The sequence below is a fragment of the Rhinoraja longicauda genome, chromosome 17 (genome assembly GCF_053455715.1).
Source record: "Rhinoraja longicauda isolate Sanriku21f chromosome 17, sRhiLon1.1, whole genome shotgun sequence".
NCBI lineage: Eukaryota > Metazoa > Chordata > Chondrichthyes > Rajiformes > Arhynchobatidae > Rhinoraja > Rhinoraja longicauda.
The window spans coordinates 28,922,944-28,942,981 of NC_135969.1; the positions used below are offsets into that span (position 1 = coordinate 28,922,944).

General features: G+C 40.7%; 1 protein-coding gene across 6 annotated transcripts in view; it reads right to left on the reverse strand.

The window, feature by feature from the left end:
* Positions 1-20,038, reverse strand: part of LOC144601908 (metabotropic glutamate receptor 7-like) — a 489,446-nt gene that overhangs the window by 183,627 nt on the left and 285,781 nt on the right. For all 6 annotated transcript variants that reach the window (XM_078414451.1, XM_078414452.1, XM_078414455.1 and 3 more), the window contains one exon: positions 2,770-2,970. In XM_078414451.1, the coding sequence (XP_078270577.1) occupies positions 2,770-2,970 (201 nt within the window). The remainder of the gene's footprint in view (positions 1-2,769; positions 2,971-20,038) is intronic.

The following is a 20,038-nucleotide window of genomic DNA, read 5'->3' on the forward strand; positions in this document are numbered from 1 at the left end:
GTCACGCTGTGAAAACGGAGAGGATGAGACGGAGTTTCTTCCCACAGGCCATTAGGACTGTTAACTTTTATAACTCCAGGGACTAAATTTTGTCTTCTCAGTATTAACTTTAATTTATATGCTGTAACTGTAATTCTTTTTTTTTTGCACAATCCGCAGGCATTGCCACTTTCATTTCACTGCACATCATGTATGTGACAAATAAACTTGACTTGACTTGACTTGGTAAAAAATGACACTGCGACTAAAAACCCTCTTCTTCTTGCCTGTCTTCAAATAGCACATGTGCTCATGAAAGAAAAAAAGTCATACACAGAGGCTGAGAAAGTTGTCAAACCGTGTTTGAAAATCATTGCCAATCTACATGGTGGAAAGCAAGCAGTGGATAAAGTAGTGCAAATTCCTTTGTCCAATGAAACAATGAAACTTCGATCTACTATGATCGCTGAAGATCTGAAGCATCAGCTGATGGCGAAATGGATGGAAGCACCATTTTTGATGAAACTACAGACATTAAAAACGATGCACAACTCATTGTGTATTGTCGATTCCCGGATCATAGCTTGGGAAAAATTGTCGGGCATTATCTTTTTTGCTTGCCAGTTGGGGAGCAAACTACAGCTGGATTTATTTTCTCCAAGCTTGATGGAAATGAAAAATTATCTTGGAGCCAATATGTTGCTGTGACTACAGACGGTGCTGCAGCCATGATGGGGAATCATAAAGGAGCCACTGCTTGCATCAAAGAAAAATCCCATAATTGCGCCTTTTTACCTTGTTGTTTACATCGGGAAGCACTGGCTGCCAAGAAACTGAACACGTTGCAATGACTGGAAAAATGAGCTGGAAGAATTGTTGCAAGATGTGGTGAAAATTGTAAATGCTATTCGCCTGCAAGCAAAAAAATGTCAGCTGTTTTCAGGGCAATGCAAGGATATGTCTGCAGATCACATGATTCTCCTCCTGCATTCTGAGGTTCAATGGTTGTCACGTGGAAGAGTCCTTGAAAGAGTACTGTCCCTGAAGAATGAACTGTCAGTATTTTTACTGAGCAAGGCGACATGAAAGCAATGCATTTTAACAATGATTTTTGGCTGGCCAAATTATGCTACATTACTTCTATTTTTGAACATTTGAATTGGCTCAACTTGTCACTTCAAGGTAAAGGAGGTGACATCTTCGATGTCCTTGGGAAAATAGAAGCCTTGAAAATGAAGATCACCATGTGGCACATTAACATTCGTAAATGCAATTTCTCCAATTTCCCACATTTGGAAAGCTTCCTCAAAGAGTGTGAGTGGGAAGAAAAGCAAATTGATCTGGAGAAAACACTGAATTTCCGACCATCTGCAGTTGCTGTCTAAAAATTATGAAACATATTTTCCTCAGAAGCATCTGCAGCACTTGGAAAATCAGATGTGGATAGTTAATCCTTTTATCGCAAGCCACATCAAGCGAACAGATTTTGGGGAAATGTCAGAAGTGTTGATGGAGCTTCATTATGACCTCACTCAAAAATCATCTTTTGAGATATACACCGACTATGGAGACTATTGAATTGGATTACTTGCTTTCCCTGAATACAAATCAATTGCCTTGAAGGCTCATCAACCACTAGTAATGATGACAACAACTTTCCTGTATGAACAAGGATTTTCGACCTTGGTAGAACTGAAATCCAAAAAATGCAATTCACTTCAGTATGTTGATTCGATAATGTGGGTTGCTTTGGAGAAGGAAATTGAACCTCGGTTTGAGAAGCTTGTCACAGGAGTACAGGAACATCCTAGTCATTGATGATAAGTGTAGAAGTATATTGTTTGTCATTTATTTGTGGTAAACATACACAATAAGAAAACATTGTTTCTTAGAATCTAATTCTAAGTTTTAAGACAGTTGTTTACTAACTTTACTTTATGTAAACTAGAAAAATTCTGATAATCTTTCTATTCTTAATTTTTTTGTCACTCCTAGTTGGGAGGATGGGAGGGCGCCGGATATTCAGAACAACAGACAATGTTGTGACGATGTTTTGAGCATGCATGTACACATGCACAACTTTTACAATATATCTGGATTTGGAAGAACCAGCTTCTGGAGAGAAGTATACCAAATATGGCAAGTTGATATTTGGTGGTATTGTGAGCTTTCGTCGGGGAGAGTTATAGAAAGATATATTAGTTGGATACTAATATATTAACTCATATACTCCATGGTGTTTTTGCTAGTTTTCCAAGAAAAGATTACTTTTCCAAGTAATCAAAGCCCAAAAGGGTAGGATGGGGCTGAGGCCCAGTGTTTAGACGTTGGAATGGTTTTTTATCGTACTAATAGAATGATTTTCCAACTCCAGTGGTAATTAAACTTATTTTTTTGCACTCCTAGTTTTCTTTACATATCTTTAGGATGTTCAAAAAGTTGAATAGAATAAACACATAAGAAATGAGCTGATTTATGTTTTTTGCTTAGTGACAAAATAAATTATATATAAAATTATACAAAAGGGAGAATAAGACGAAATTTACCAAGAAACATAAGAAAATTTAGTCGAGGGTGAATGAAATTTTGTGATAAAGACTCAAGGGTGAATGACACTGAAATAGTTTAAGAAGCACTGCACTAGATGAATAAAAATGATTGAAACATTGATCAATTGATTTTGTCCTATGTGATGCACAAATGTAATGGAATAGCAACAAATACACGAAGAATGGAAATGAAGTTGCCCTTTCCACATTTTTTCCGGCAATGGAAAATCAACACACTTACCATTAAAATGTATATTGCGGATGTACCGCAGGAGATCTTCTCCACTAACTGGGTCCATCGCAGGGCAGATGCCAATGTAGCCGGGGCACAGGTTTTTGTGCATGTTCTGCAGTGCATGGGCCATAGCATATACAGCGTCGATCACAAACTGAACTTTACCTTCCTGTTGGTATTGCGAATGTGATCCAATCCTTTCTTCTCCTGGGGAAGTGGAAATTCAACAGTGAAGATTAATCACCACAAAAAAATTTACTCTAAAGAGATCATTTTCATCGGCTTTAAAACAAAATCAAAACATTAGTCCACGAGAAGTTAATTACAGGGCATTCCTCAGTCAGACATTTTAGTGTACGAATCTTTTTTAAATGATTAAGACTTGATAGACTGTTCAATGAAACTGTTAAGCACAAGCCTATTATTATTGCCACCACAATCTAGAGTTTTATTAAGGCTATATTCTATCATAGAATGAAACGTTCACAAGACTTATTCCAGGATACAATTGATCTACATGTCTCTGGTATCACATTATTTCAATGAGAAAGGAAATAGATCACTGATATCTTTGGCTGGAATTCAATACAAGGCAAGGATAACATAGACCAGTGTTCGCTGCGCTCACCTCTATTTATGATTAAAGATTAATAATTTGTGGAAATACCTATCCAAATTATTTCCAGTAACTAATGACTAAGCAATTTGATGGTGTAGGTATAATATGATTGAATATGATGTTATACATCATAACATGGTGGAGAGTTCAGTACATATTGGAAGTATAGGAGGTGATAGATCTAATAGTCAATGTCTGTTGGTCCATTATGGCTAGTAGCCACTTAGTTCAGGAGTAGAATTGTTACAGACCTTTCGTTTGGCCTCAGATATCATCTTGAGCCAAAACGATCTGAGAATATTATGGTCTGGAAACTGTCCTATCAGATGCTATCCTCTACCTATATATCTTTCATGGTACTAAATATCTCCACACCTTCTTCTCTGCTTAAAAAAAGAACACGATCAGTTATTTTTATCTATTGAACACGATCAGTTATTTTTATCTATTCCTCTGACTCACATTGCTCCCTGGTTTAGTTGTTCCTTGCGAGTTAGGAAACAGTGTCAGGAAAATAGAGGTTAGGTCCTCTTTCAATTATTCAAGTCACTTGTTCTGTTGTTGAAGACATTGCGATTCCAAAGGGCTAGAACACCTTAACTTGAAAACCTCTTGAAGTTGCGCTGGGCCATCTTTTTGTGGGGCTCTGGTGGAATTACTTTCTCACCCACAGGATCTTCTGACCATAATCTGTGTTCTAATTGGACAGGGTATATCACCAAGATTTTAAACCACTGTCCCAGCAGGGACCAAACTCAATGGTAATTTAAGTAGTGAACCAGATATGGGGTGACTTTGACTTCAAGTGACAAACAGGAGATGGGCAGTGGGCATCTCTGGTGGATGGTAGGACGTAATCAAATTGGAAATGGTACTTGGTCTTAGATGTGATATCAAACTGAAAGGGACCCTTTGTAAGAATTCCAGGGCTGACATCTCTGCTAGACTCCTTAACAGTGGCTCAGGTAAGGAAAGGCCCATTAACTTAGAGGAGTGCTGGCCTTCACTTAGTGTGGAAACGTCTGCTCCTACAGTTTCATCTGCTATAACATGTTGCAATAGCAAAATCAACTATACATCATGTGGTGATTTCTGCCAATATCGCATGCGAGGCTGCATTCCTGCATGTAGGCATAGTAGACCCAGGGGATACCACAGCATCTGTCCACTGAAGCTTAAACATTTCTAACAATTTATTTTCTGTATGTGATGAGATATCTTAGCCCTTAAGTCAGAAGCTCAGTAGCCCTTCGCTCTGACTGGAGACAGGATATTTCAAGTGAACGGTCTCTAAGGTTATCACCTTGCACCAGAGCAATTAAGCCTATTTGTGGGCAGGATTAATTAGCATAGTAATTATTGATTTGACAGGATTAATTAAAAGTACATGCCTTAAAGCCATACCTGTCATAGTTGATCATAAATCAAGTAAAAAGCATAATAAAATGTCCTCGCTTCAGCAAAACTCAAATTATTTTCTTATTGAGGGGAGATGTGCATCAAATACCCTGCTGCATATGGACATTAAATCATCAGCCTACATCCATTGGCCCTTCAGGCTTTTGATTTAACAAACAGCACACAAACTAACAGCACACACAAATTGCATTAATTGTCATGGGCCAAAGCAAAGCAACATCATGGGCAGTGTTGAACTCCTGCACTTACAGTAATGAGCATCTCCTCATGACTGCCATGGATTTGACTCAAGGCAAATGCCTCCATTACTCAAGCTCTGAGCGTAGGTCATGTTAGGTGCAATATCTATGCCAAATTATTTTATTCAAAGTGCTTGTTGGAGTTTTACTCTTGCCACTGATTTGCTGCAGATAGACATAAAATGCTGGAGTAACTTAATGGGTCAGGCAGCATCTCTGATGAAAAGGAAGAGGTGATATTTCAGGTCGAGACCCTTCTTCAGAACCCAAAACATCACATATTCCTTTTCTCCAGAGATGCTGCCTGACCCAGCATTTTGAGTCTATCTTCGGTGTAAACCAGCATTTGCCCTTCCTTCCTACTGATTTGCTGAACGCTGGCTTGCAATGTTCAAGTTCCCTGATCCAGGGCAAAGCAGATTTCAAATACTGTGGACCCTTGAGCTGCTGAAGTTCACCTTAGACTTGGTGGTCTCCATGTGGAGGATCAAGGTATTCAACTTTGATTGGGCCATCGTCATTCTAGACTGCATTTACCCGTGACCTTGCAAACCTACTTGCAGCCAGGGCCGTCTTAACGCATGGGCCTGATGGGCACTTGCCCGGGGCCCCACGAGCATAGGGGCCCCATGCTGATCTGTGTATGTTAAGTGACTTGCAATAAATAAATACTACTTTAAAAATGTAGGTTCAATAAGTGCTTTTTTCGCAACATTTTCCATCCCTAAGTGCTTCTCACAGCGATCTGTAAGTGCTTTTCGCAACAATGTAGCACCCTAAGTCCATCGCTAAGTGCTTTTCGGTAAGTGCTTTTCGCCGGCACGACGGGGGGGGGGGGGTGCTGGTAGGGAAAGGGGGGTGGGGGAGAGTAACGGTGGGGGCGACGGGGAGGGTGGGAGGAAGAGAGAGTGGGGGTGGGAGGAGGCAGAGTGGGACTGGGGAGGGGGACAGCAAGGGTGGGGGTTGGTGGTGGTATATGTTTAATTTTATCGACCATTTACATTTTTATTCCTGTGAGTAGTTGTCGTAGGAGCCCCAGTACACTGCTTTGCCCGGGGCCCATAATGCTGTAAAGACGGCTCTGCTTGCAGCTGCAATAAATCTGATACGAAGTCAGTCCCAGGAACTTCAGCATCTCGTTTATGGTCATGTATTTGACCCATTGATCTTCAATCGCTCAGGCTCTCCGCAACCACTTCGGCATTTAGAGTCATATAGTCAGAGCCGTAGAGCACAGAAATAGGCCCTTCAGTCCATCTGATCCATGCCAGCCAAGATGCACTATCTAACCTAGTCCCACTCTACTAGGAATGGCACAAAGGTAATGATGCTGTCTCACAACTCCAGTGACTCAGGTTGGATCATGATCTACCATCTTGTCTGTGTGAAGTTTACATGCTCTCTCAATGAATGCACAGGTTTCCTCTAATGCTTCTACTTCTCATAGCCATACTAGTAGGTAAATTAATTGGCAACTCTGTTACCCCCTGTGCAGGTGGGTGGTAGGAGTATTAGAAGGGAGTTAGTTATTGGGCATCTGATAGAAAATAAGTTACAGGGAAATGAACAGGGAAATGCAATTGATGGGACTATTCTTCGTGCAAGCATAAACTTAATGGATTGAATGGCCACTTTCTCCGTTGTAAGGCATCGTGATTTACTCGCACTGTGCTGTATAATCTAACAGAGAGACATAGGAAGCTTCAGGTGTATATTTATGCTGGGTATAATAGATAATTTTAAGTGATTTTTAATGCAGGAGCTAATGCAATAATGCTTTAGAATCCAGATGGTTCTGGCTGGACTGTGAAAAGAACACCATCATAGGTATTAGATCACCATCATCTTATGGGGATTTTATGAGGATTTTAAAAAGATTACTCATGCAGAGAGAGCATAGCTCAAAACCTCAATGCAGACGATACTGTTTACCAGATAAATCACAAAATAACATTGGCAAGTATCAGAGGCACTGGCAGATATCCACAAAGCAGATAAGTGAATCAATGTCAGTGTCCGATTCCAGGCCATCATGCCTAATGTCGAGGCTCTAATTAGGTTCAACGTGTGCTGAGGGGCAGACAACATAGTTTGCATGCCCAGCACCAGGTCCAGGAAACAGATGCTCTGATCCAAGCTGTGGCTTGGGAAGAGGTACCAGGTGCAGAGGAAGGATTCAAGCATGTGCTCCAAGCATCATTGAAAAGCACCATCCCACTGACTCTCGGCAATCCTGAGCCCAGACTGCTCAAAGTGGAGAATGAGCATTTAGAGTGGCACTGAGAACTTTGAATCAGTGCACTGGGAGCATAAGCAGCATACTGCAGATGGTGCAGCACTTCACCACCTGCCTACCCTGTCAGGCACCTTGTGGACAAATCTGCAATTTGTACACTGGCTTCATCAGTCGCCAGGAACACACAATCAGAGCAGAAGGAGTCATCCTTAGTCCTTAGAGACTGTCTAAGGTGCTTGGCCATTTCACCTTCTTCAATGACCACAATTATTTTCTTGCAAAAAATGCCAAAGTACATCTATGGGATATGCACAAATTTGACTTATCTATCCATGGGGCGGAACGGTGGCACAGCAGTAGAGTTGTTGCCTCCAGCACTAGAAACCCGGGTTTGATCCTGACTATTGGTAATATCTGGATGGAGTATTTTGCATTTTCCCCAGGTGCTCCGGTTCCCTCCCACATTCCAAAGACGTGCAGGTTTGTAGGTTTATTTGGCTTCTGTAAATTACCGCGAATGCGTGGAATGCAAAAGTGGGAACATTTGGAACTCATATACAGGTGATCAATTCGAAGGTATTTATTCACAAAATGCTGCAGTAACTCAGCAAGTCAGGCAGCATCTCAGGAGAGAAGGAATGGGTGACGTTTCGGGTCGAGAACCTTCTTCAGACCCATCAGATTCAGATCAATTCAGATCAAATCAGATTCAGATTCAGACCCATTGATTCAGATCAATGATCGGTGTGGACCCGTTTCCAGGCTATATCGCTAAACTCTAAACACAATCCTTTGCTGCATGTCAGATATTTAGAAAGGTTTGCTTGCTTTTTCTTATATCATGGAATTACATTCCTGAAGTGATTGTTGTAGAAAATAAATTGTTCAATTGTAAAGAATGGGCCATGTTAAGCAGGGGAAAATTCAAGAAGTTTGGAACCTGCGTTACTTAAGCTTCCATTTAACTTTGCCCCTTAATTTTATCCTGGCAATTCCATTCATTAAAGCACGCAGGGAATAGATATCAGTCATTAACTTGTTGCTCCCAGATCCAATTGGCAGAACTTCAGTGGATGCTTTTCAGCACTCGTTGGAACCATTCAACGCTCTCATCTCAGAAAAAATAATCTACCGCAAAACAAGTGACTATCATGATTCCATCAACAATTTCTTGCAATAACATACACTTAATATAAAAACATATTAGCAATGAAAAAAACTGAAAAACCCCACAATAAGCCCATAAGATGTTATATACAATAGACAATGGGTGCAGGAGTAGGCCATTTGGCCCTTTGAGCCAGCACCGCCATTCAATGTGATCATGGCTGATCATCCACAATCAGTACCCCGTTCCTGCCCTCTCCCCATATCCCCTGACTCCGCTATCATAGAGCTCTATCTAACTCTCTCTTGAAAGCATCCAGAGAATTGGCCTCCACTGCCTTCTGAGGCAGAGAATTCCACAGATTTACAACTCTCTGAGTGAAAAAGTTTTTCCTCATCTTCATTCTAAATGGCCTACCCCTTATTCTTAAACTGTGGCCCCTGGTTCTGGTTAATAATAATATAAAATTCAAATCGTGTTACGGTTCAGTCAATAAAAAAGTTATCGTTCAACATCTCTAGGTGTAAAGTTTTATCAGAATTTACAATTTTTGAAATCTCACATGGTTACACAGTTAAGAAATTGGCTGCAATAAATGTTGTTTTTTACTTTGAAGTTATAAATTATTGTAACTCAAGGATTAAATACATGAAATAAATTGGTTATCTTGGGTATAATTTTACATTTGTAAGTTAATACATAAATGATCAAGAAATTAAAGTAGAGCGCAGCTAATGACTTATTATCCCAAATAGTTTTAATGCAATTTTTGGAGTTGGAATGAGTTAACTTTTTTAAAAGGATGATGCCTTCTGCCTCTGAATAATCAATGTGGCTGTTCACTGTTTGCTTAATGAATTAACTTAATTCATTTCTAAAAGGATTACTCATTAAACTAATGTGTTTATAGGCTATTCATTTCTCTTTAATTAATTTCTCATAAAGCATCAAATAATAAATCGCTAATAGATTGAGCAGCGACTTAAAACACTTTATCATTAATTTAGTTAGAGCATGCTTATATTCATGGTGTAAATAGAGTGTACAATGTGACATTAACTTCACAAAGTCATCAGCATTGATATGCTGTTGGAGACTTAGCCAGTACAGAAAAGAAAATTCAAGTTTGAGATCAGATCATTTGGTCTGATGAAGCACATGATGAGAGATAATGAAATATACCATGCAGCACCCAGCTATATCATTCACAGTCCAACATGTCTTCTTTCCAGATAGTCATCCTTAGGTTTCAGGCAACCAAGACAAGGCAAGAATTAAATGGCTTGCCATGGCTACCCCAAGGTGGCAGTAAGCCACCTCATCTTGCTGCAATCTATGTGATGTAGATAGTTCTACCATGCTATTGGGTATGGAATTCCAAATGGTGAAGATGTGCCCATGTGCTTCTTACCCTTATCCTCCTTTCTTCCCAGTATTTTGAATTTGGAGATGTTGCAAGATCTCCTGCAGAACAATACACATTATAACCAGGAGGAACCAAGAGGCTGAAACCAATAAGTGCGGTGTTGATCGAGTGGATTTTGTAAACCTGGATGATGTTGAACTCTTGAGAATTGTTAAAGCTTCTCTCCTCTGAGTGGAGGGCGTTCCATCAGATTCTTGACCCCTGCCTGAGAAGTGGCAGATAGTGCTTGGAACAGTGCAGAAGGCCGAAGACATTCCTATGTTGCTCCAAGTAAGATCAAGGCATTGTCAAGGCATCGTCTGTCTCAGCAAGTTGCACCGATCAGAATACAGTGCCAAATTCAACAATTTCAGATGATCACAACTATCCAATGCCAGCTCACACCTCTGTTCCAACCTCACACCTCTGTTCCTGCCCATCAATACCCCCCTTGCCTGTGTCCACCTATTACCTGCCACACTTGTCCTGCCTCCCCCCTCTTCCAGCATTCTTCTCTTCCCCCCCCCCACAAATAGTCTGAAGAAGGGTCTTGAACCAAAACATCACCTATCAATGTATTCCAGCGATGCTGCTTGAGCTGCTGTTATTCCAATACATTGTGTCCTTTGGTACATTAACTAGCAAGTGCAGTTCCTTGTTTCTACAATCAGCCTTTCCAATTTGTTTCAGACCTGGTCAATTTAAACCAAGGCCATCAATCTGAAGCATTCTGAGGAAGAGTCTTGACCCAAAACATCACTTATTCCACTTCTCCAGAGATGCTGCTGTTCTGACCCACTGAGTTACTCCAGCTTTTTGTGTCTATTTTTGTCTCTATCCTGTTCTCTCCATCATTGCCACTTTTCTGCAAATTAAAACATGCTTTTTTTCATACTTTTCCAGTTCTCTCAAAACGTCACTGAGTTTAAATGTTAATACGGCTTCTTCCTTCTGACCAGACTCTAGCCATTATTCCTACTCGATGCTGATCAAAAACATTCACCATTACTCCGAGCAGATTCCTGCCATTATTCCTCTCAATCTCCCATCGTAAACCTCCACTCTTACCAGTCACTACCATCATTATGCCCACGAGAATACTGGCAAAAACACCAACCATTATTCGAGAGATCAAAAGTGTTTTACTGTCATAAGTCCCAGCCAGAACAATGAAATTCTTACTTGCAGTAGCAAACCAGATTATGTAAACATAGTATTCTGTAAACCAATGCCCCCAACTCCATGTAGTTCAGAGCTTATTGGAGGTTGGTGTGTTTAATGGCCTGATGGCATGGTAAATACGGGGTTATATATATGTTTTAATACGTTCAAAGAATCACTTCACAATCACCTTTAGACTGTTAGGCAACCAAATACCAATACTCTGGTTCCTTAACCATGTCTAATTCCTAACATCAATAGAATTGGCTCAAAAAGTTGTGATGTTTTAAAAATGCAGTTGTATTTAGTGCAAGTCCGCAATCGTTTGTGCTTGATGTGGAAATATTGTTCTCAAAGCAGAACCCTTTTGTATAATGGGGTGCCTTCATCACCACTGAGTTTCTAAGCTTCTAAATAACTCAATTATCAGATATATTTTATGATTTATTTATTTTTTGAAATATAATATGAAACTGGCTACCAATATTATTATAAAATATACATAGATATATTTTAAGCTGATTTCATTATTTTAAAGTGTAAATTGTTCACAAGTGGTAAATTAACAGGGTAAAATGCTTATATATTTTTAAATAGGTCCGTTAATTAACCAGTACTATTTTATTTTTTCTTGATTTTTTTTTAAGCCAAAGTTACCCAAGCTCAGAGAAGATTATGGCCATATGCAAACAAGTCTGGGGAAAACTGTGATCACAATTCTCAGTGGATTTGTCAATTGCACCCCAAGTGAAAAATGACTCCTATGTTTCAAGTCATGTAGACAGATGTTTACTGTTGCCACTCTCATGGCACGTGAACAATGACAAGAGTTTCAGTTCAATGGAAAGTCATGAAGCAAACTAGAAAATAGAATACCACAACACAGGAACAGGCCCTTCAGCCCATGATGTCCAACCAACCGTGATGCCAATTTAAACTACATATCAGCTTGCACGTGGTCTATATCCCACAATTCATGTTCATGTGCCTTTAAATGTAAGAGGCTTTACGTTTAAAATGCCTCTTAAATGTAAATATATCTGCTTTGACCCTGGCAGTTTGTTCCAGGCACCTACCACTACGTAAAATATTGCCACTATGTAAAATCTCTGTGGTAGGCTTATACACATTTAAAAAAAATACTTATCAGCCTTCATATGCTCGCACAAATGTTCGAAACCTTTGCAACTTGCCTCGCATCCTCTCTGCCTTTGTCACCCCATCTCCGTCTGATAACATTTACTTCTAAGCTACTTTTTTATAACAATTTAGTTTCTCCTAGATTGGGCAAACAATATCTAATTATGCCTCACCTGGCAAATCAAGTTAGAATCTTTCTAGAATTTCTAGAAAGAAATGTTTACTAACTTCTCTTTCCTTTCCCTACTTTGTTACAAATTCAAACTGATGACTTATTTTATTGAAAATAGAAAAACATAGCCGAAATCTGTCAACTATTAAGGTCTTTGCTAACAAACATCTTTCGGAAATTGTTTTTTTGACCCTCCTTGCTTGATTTTATCTTGTTGCCTGAAAATTGTAACATATCACGCCTGCTTTTTTTTGTATGTGAATCATGTATAGATACGATGTTCTGCATGTTTTATCAAAATAGCATCCACCCCCGCTGTCAGTTCACCCAGTGTCATCTGTGATCATGGCGAAGCCATCAAATTACATGGCACTCGTGTCTGCTCTACTAATGAAAATGGGAACAGCATTGAGGAAACTAGAGCCCTCGTTTCCAACTAACAGTTTAAAAAAGGAGTAATAAACTGGATAACTGGATTAAAAGCACATTGGGGATTGACATTTAAGCAACAGACTCTGCTACCATAAGTTTTATTTACTGCACTTTCACCTTCAGGTATCATTGACAAAGGCTGTTGCATGTCTGCACGGAGCACCTCAATGAAAGGCAAAGATCACTAGCCCCTAAATGAGCCCGAATTTACAAGCCTTGGGGCTAATCATAGCACCTGGGTTCGATGTAGACACAAAGTACTGAGGGAACTCAGCAGATCGGGCAGCAACGTTGGAGGACATACATAGTCAGGTTTGGGTCGGGACCCTTCTTCAGACAGGTTGTAGTAGGCGGTGAGAGAGCTGGAAGAGAGGTGGGGGCAGAACAAAGTCAGGCAAGAGATATGTGTAGGAAGGAACTGCAGATGCTGGTTCATACCGAAGATAGACACCAAAGGCTGGAGTAACTCAGCGGATCAGGCAGCATCTCTGGAGAAAAGGAATGGCCGATGTTTCGGGTCGAAACTCTTCTTCAGACTGAGGTCACCCATTCTTTCTCTCCAGAGATGCTGCCTGTCCCACTGAGTTACTCCAGCATTTAGTGTCTATCTTTAGTCAAGTGATAGATGGATACAGGTGAAGGGGTTATGATTGGCAGATGGTCGAAGATAGGCCAGAGTTGAAAAGAAAAAAGGCAGTGAGATAAGGAGATAAGAGAAGAGTTATGAAAGGTCAAAGCAGAGGAAAAGATATAGGTGGAAGGAGACAGGTGAAGGGGGAAGTGGGCAGAATAAGGGGAGAAATGGGTGAGCATCCAGATGGGGCACAGATAAGAGAGGTGGAGAAAACAGAGGTGGGGAGTGTTTGTTGGTTAGTTACCTAAAATTGGAGAATTCTATGTTCATACCATTGGTGTGCAAGCTATTTCTGTTTTTGTTTCAGATTCCAGCATCTGTAGTTTTACCTGTTTTCTAACTGTTGCCTCTTACAATTAATCTTCAGGGAATGGCTTCTAGTTAATTGATTGCTGTAAATGTTAAAAATGATCATTTCAAAGTTACCAGAAATGTTCTACTCAGTGACAATGCTTTGAAAATGCAACATGCGAGAATCCTGTGATTCACTTGTACATTTCAAGGGGCAAGGTCATTCGAAAAAAATTGACAAGTCCCAGATATACGGTCTAATGCCCTTCTAATCCCAAGTTCATCAAATTTAAATCACTGGATTATCCAATTCCTGAGCTTTCAGAACTTGTAAAATGCGGCTGGTATCAATTTATTATTCAGTATGATGTACTTACATTAAACATTTATGAACTTCTTTAAGAGAAGTGGCTCTTTAACCAATTATGACTGAAGGTTCACCTTTCTATTTCAGTCAATATGAAGGTCCAGTGAATGCCAATTTAAAAATTACTCATTTATTTAATATCTTTAACAATTTCATTATCTGCAAATAACATGCAGAGAGCATTGGAATCCATGTGGCTCTGGGTAATGCTTCCTCTTTACGGGATGTGGCGTTGACATTTCAATCCAATTCCCTCCATTTGCAATAAAGAGACAATGCTATTGGTGCTGTTTCATCCTCATTGTAAAATTCCACTCTGTTCTCAGCTTCATACAGTGCATCCAATACCTCCACTTGTTGCAATGTTTTACTTGCTCTCTTTCCAATCTAGTGCACTGCATTTGCCGGTCATGCTGTTGCTCCCCAGTAAATTGAGGAAACCAAATGCGGAGTGGCTGGATGATTTGCAGAATGCCTGATTCAGCCCTTGATCTCCTTCACGATCCTCGCCAAGCACAACGCAAGCTCGAGTAACAGGACCTCATCTTCTGACCAGGAGCATTACGCCCCTTCCTGACTCAACACAAAGTTCAACAATAACTGCATTTCCAGCATCTTATTTCAGATTACTTGCATTCACCACACCTTTCACCAGTAATTCCACTTAATTATTCACTCAGGATGAATTATTTTAAAATCTAGATTGTTTTATCACGATTCTCAACTATGTATCCCTATGTATTGCATTCACAAAATGCTGGAGTAACTCAGCAGGTCAGGCAGCATCTCAGGAGAGAAAGAATGGGCGACGTTTCGGGTCGAGACCCTTCTTCAGACTGAAGAAGGGTCTCGACCCGAAATGTCGCCCATTCCTTCTCTCCTGAGATGCTGCCTGACCTCTGAGTTACTCCAGCATTTTGTGAATAAATACCTTCAATTTGTACCAGCATATGCAGTTATTTTCTTACCCTATGTATTGCATTGTCCTTAGTCAACAATTGGCCTATCAGGGAACCACCCTGCCTGAGGTCATCTGTTGCTGGCCCTGATTTGTCCTGGTCCTTTTCTTGCTTCCAGTCCTCCCCCCCCCCCCCCCCCCATCAATCTATCTGAAGAAAGGTTTCAGCCCGAGGCATTACCTAACCATTTTCTCCAAAGATGCTGCCTAACCCATTGAGTTACTCCAGGCATTTAGTGTCTATCTTTGTTATATCACCATTCTTTTCATTTGCATCGTCACCCCTTCATTCCTTTAAACCCTCCAGCCTTCCAACCTTTAACAGCTCATTCCTTCGGTCTCACTTTCCTCCCGCATTTCTCTGCATCTTGATACTTATTTCACCACTGATTTGACTAAGCTGCGAAGCTGCACTAATCTGTAATGCTGCAGCAAGTAAGAATTTCATTGTTTCGTTGCCGTGGCAAGCTAACTTCCCATTTTACAAACGAGTGCAGCTTTCAGGCAAAAACATTTTCAACCAGTGAGCTAGTTATTCACAGTGGTGTCAAAGGATCTTTTATGTCTATTCTATAGATCAGATAATGCAGAATTCACCAAGTTCCGTGCAAAACACAATATCAAACAGAAGATAATTCTTAACGAATAAGATGACGGAGTTTGTTACAATAGTTCATGGAAACTCTGTGCAGTCTATTAGCAAACCAGGAAAGAAAGTCTTAAAGCAAAAATACTGCAGATATTGAAGAACAAAAATTTAAAAAGCTAATGCTGGAGATACTCAGCAGATCAGATAGCATCTGCAGAACGAGAAATTGAGTTTATGTTTCAGGTCTGTAATTTAAAAAAATTCAAAATACTCAACAAGTCAGAGGGAGAAATTTTAAAAAACTTAATATTGCAGTTTGAAGATATTTCAACATAATTAGCCAATTCTGAGACAAATCGGAAAGGTTGGTTTTCTGAAATACTTTAAAATGTAATATTGAATCCCATGGCTACAATATGCCAAGATCAAATTGAGGTGCTATTCCTTAAGTTTTAGCCAATTCTGAGACAAATCAGAAAGGTTGATTTTTTGAAATACTTTAAAATGTAATATTGAATCCCATGGCTACAACATGCCAAGATGCAAATTGAGGTGCTATTCCTTAAGTTTATGCTGGGTTTAGTTGGAACAGTTCATCTCTGCTGTTGAACACAAGGTATGTTACGAATGGGCAATCAATTAATTTTCTGCTTGTGTGAATGCAGAATTCTGCTTTTGTTAATGCAAAATGAGAGTTAGATTTAGCTCTGAGGGCTAACAGAATCAAGGGATATGGGGAAAAAGCAGGACCGGGTTGCTGATTTTGGATGATCAGCCACGGTGCTGGCTCGAAGGGCCAAATGGCCTACTCCTGCAGCTATTTTCGATGTTTTGTTTGTTTAAAACAAAACAAAATCCTGCAAATTAGCTGAGAGAAGAAACCCCTGCAAGATCTTCAACATCCTCATGAGAACAATTCTGATGAGAGCGAGAAAGAGTCATTGCTGAGGATTCACCTGGAGTGCAGGAGTAGGCAGACCCACTATCATAGGAAGAGAGATACGGGTAGTTGGGAAATGGGCCCAAGTTTCCTCTTGCTCCTCTCAAAGCACAAATGCTTGCAGATGGATCTGTGCTCTTAACCGTGATTTCACTTTCTGGCATCAAGCACGGAAATGGCCTTATCCTCAGTGCATGAAGTGTCAATGTACAGAGTTGAACGCATTTAGCAATCCACGGATCAGCTGTCAGCTGGCGGATCACACTAACCCTCACAACTCAGATTACTGCCACACAGACCTGTTGAAGGAGGCTACTCCTTTACACAGGCCAACGAGAAAAGAAAATCTCCCACCTCAAGACTATGTGACAATGTAGAGTGCCAATGTAATTCTCGTTATTACAAGACCAGCTCCAGTTATCTTGCTATTTGGGATGGTTTTCGAAGTGTGGTGATGGAGAGAAAACTGGAATCACTCAAGAAGCACCAGATGCTTTAATGAGGAGGGATTAGAAATATCTTTGAAATGTGGAGAAGGGCCAAATGGATTAAATTGATACTTACTGATTGATATTTACATTTATGGCATCTAAATGCAGAACAAATATAAATCCTTCATCTATTGTGGGTAGGATCATTATCTATTTATGTAACATTGGCAATTTTACTAATCTAATACCTATGCAGTCCCGTACACGCCAAGGCAAGCTTTGAAGAATGAACACACAGCATTCTGTGTAAATAATAGGTTGGATAGATTCCTAATTAATCGAAGAATGGTAGAAACTCTTTAATGTTGATGGAATGCATTTCATTCTGGTGGTGGATATTATCGACAGGTTTGAAAGAGACAGCGAAAGCTGAAGAGATTGAAATGAGCCAAGTTCCGTGCCTGAAGAACCAACCAGAAATTATATGTTTTGGACCACGCAAGCAGGTTTACAGCTTGGCCTTTGCTCATAATCCAATGTTATTTTCACGCATGTAAGAACCATTTTGCATGTAATACATTCTGGGTTTAGTTTAGTTGTAGTTTAGTTTAGTTTACAGGGACAGCGCGGAAACAGGCCCTTCGGCCCACTGAGTCCGCACTGACCAGCAATCAACACACATTAACACTATCCTACACACACTAGAGAGAATTTATTTTTCCACATATACCAGCCAATTACCTGCAAACATGTACGTCTTTGCAGTGTGGGAGGAAACCGAAGATCTCGGAGAAAATCCATGCGGTCACGGGGAGGACATACAAACTCCGTACAGACAGCACCGGAGGTAAGGATCGAACCCGTGTTTCTGGCACTGCAAGCTCTGTGAGGCAACAACTCTACTGCTGTGTTACCATGCCGCCAGTGCAAGAAGAACAGTAAGACATACATCTGAAATCCTCAACAAGTGGAATCACCCCCAATCACAGTCTCGCTGAAATCACCACCAATCACAGTCGCACTGGAATCACCACTAATTACAATCGACTGGAATCACCACCAATCGCACTGGAATCACCACCAATTACAGTTGACTGGAATCAGCACCAATTGCACTGGAATCACCACCACAGTCGACTGGAACCTCCACCAATCGCACTGGAATCATCACCACAGTCGACTGGAATTACCACCAATCGCACTGGAATCATCACCACAGTCGACTGGAATCACCACCAATCGCACTGGAATCATCACCACAGTCGACTGAAATCACCACCAATCGCACTGGAATCACCACCACAGTCGCACTGGAATCAGCACCAATCACAGTTGTGCCAGTATCACTGCCAATCACAGTGTGCCAGTGTCATCAATGGGAGATATTCAAGTCCCCACCAATGACAGCTGTAAAAGAATCCCCACCATTATGAACCTCTGTCAACTGAACACACCTCTCCTTACACCCACTTAACTCATCCATACTTGACTGGATAATCCTTTACATCCCTATCAGTGTGTCCACACTGACACTGAGATAGCACCTGCAGTCAGGATCAAACCCAGATCTCTGGCACTGCAAGGCAGCAACTCCACCGTTGTGACACTGTGTCGCCCCTGGATTGTTTGGGCATGTTCTGGACTTGTTTATAATGGAGATATCAGGAAGCAGGGGAAGCCCATGGTCTCTCCGGTAAATTACAACAGCCATGTTAATGTCACCACAGAGGGTGATTAACAGATGGATATTGACAGCCTGCCTTGAACAGGGAGCAGCCTACACCCAGTCTGACCACTCCAGTTAAATGCTGCAATTGGAAAGATGGTTCTAGCTTCTTGACACACTGTCAATTTCCTTGATTTCCATTTCCCAGCTGCTCCCAAATAAAAGCAATCCTGCAGATCGAAATTCTGCTCTCAGCCTCAGGAAATTGGAAAAAAAATCAGTTATAAAGAGAGATTGGACAAGTTGGTAGGCACAAAATGCTGGAGTAACTCAGCGGGTCAGACAGCATCTCGGGAGAGAAGGAATGGATGACGTTTCGGGTCGAGATCGAGATCCTTCTTCAGTCTCCATTCCTTCTCTCACCCGAAACGTCACCCATTCATTCTCTCCCGAGATGCTGCCCAACCCGTTGAGTTACTCCAGCACTTTGTGTCTACCTTCGATTTAAACCAGCATCTGCAGGTTTTTTTTCCATTGGGGATGTGAGGAGATATTACTTTACAAAGGGAGCAGTTGACATGTGGAATGTCCTGCTAGAGAAGGTGGAGGACACAATCACGATGTTCAAAAGGCATTTAGTCAGCCACTCGGATGGGCAAGGAATAGAATGACAAGTAAGTAATGTGCGCAAATATGATCAGCAAAGATGGGCAAGAATGTCAGTCAGGAGATGGTGGACTGAAGAGCTGTTTCTGCACTGTACATCTCTACTGATGATTTTAACCTCAGGTCAATAGACAATAGGTGCAGGAGAAGGCCATTCGGCCCTTCGAGCCAGCACCGCCATTCAATGTGATCATGGCTGATCATTCCCACTTTCTTGTCTGATCCCAGTTCCCTTCAATCCTTTGTGCTCAAAGATCTGTAAATCACACCCTTGGAATGAAGAAGGGTTCCAACCTGAAACATCGCCTATTCCTTTTCTCTGGAGATATTGCCTGATATGCTGAGTTACTCCAGCATTTTGTGTCTATCTTTGGGATTAAAACCAACATCTGCAGATCATCCAACACATTTTATAATCTCATTCTTGAGCATATTCAAAGACCCAGCATGCATAATTCTCACAAGTAGATATTTACAAAAAATCCACCATTAGACTGGAGAGAATTATCCCTTATCCTGAAAGAGTTCTTCTGCATCTTGATTAATCATCAGAGAAGCCAACCTCCAAGATTTCATCGCATCACTCTCTTACAAAATGTTGCTTAACTTGATTACATCACCTGTCATTTTTCTCAATTCCATTCCACAATATCTCATCGCAGGACAATGTTATTATCCACAGCAATCAATCTCATAATGCAGCATAGAAACAGGCCCTTCAGCCCACTGAGTCCGCGCTGACCAGAGATCACTCTGTACACCGGAACTATCCTACACTCTAGGGACAATTTACAATTTTTAC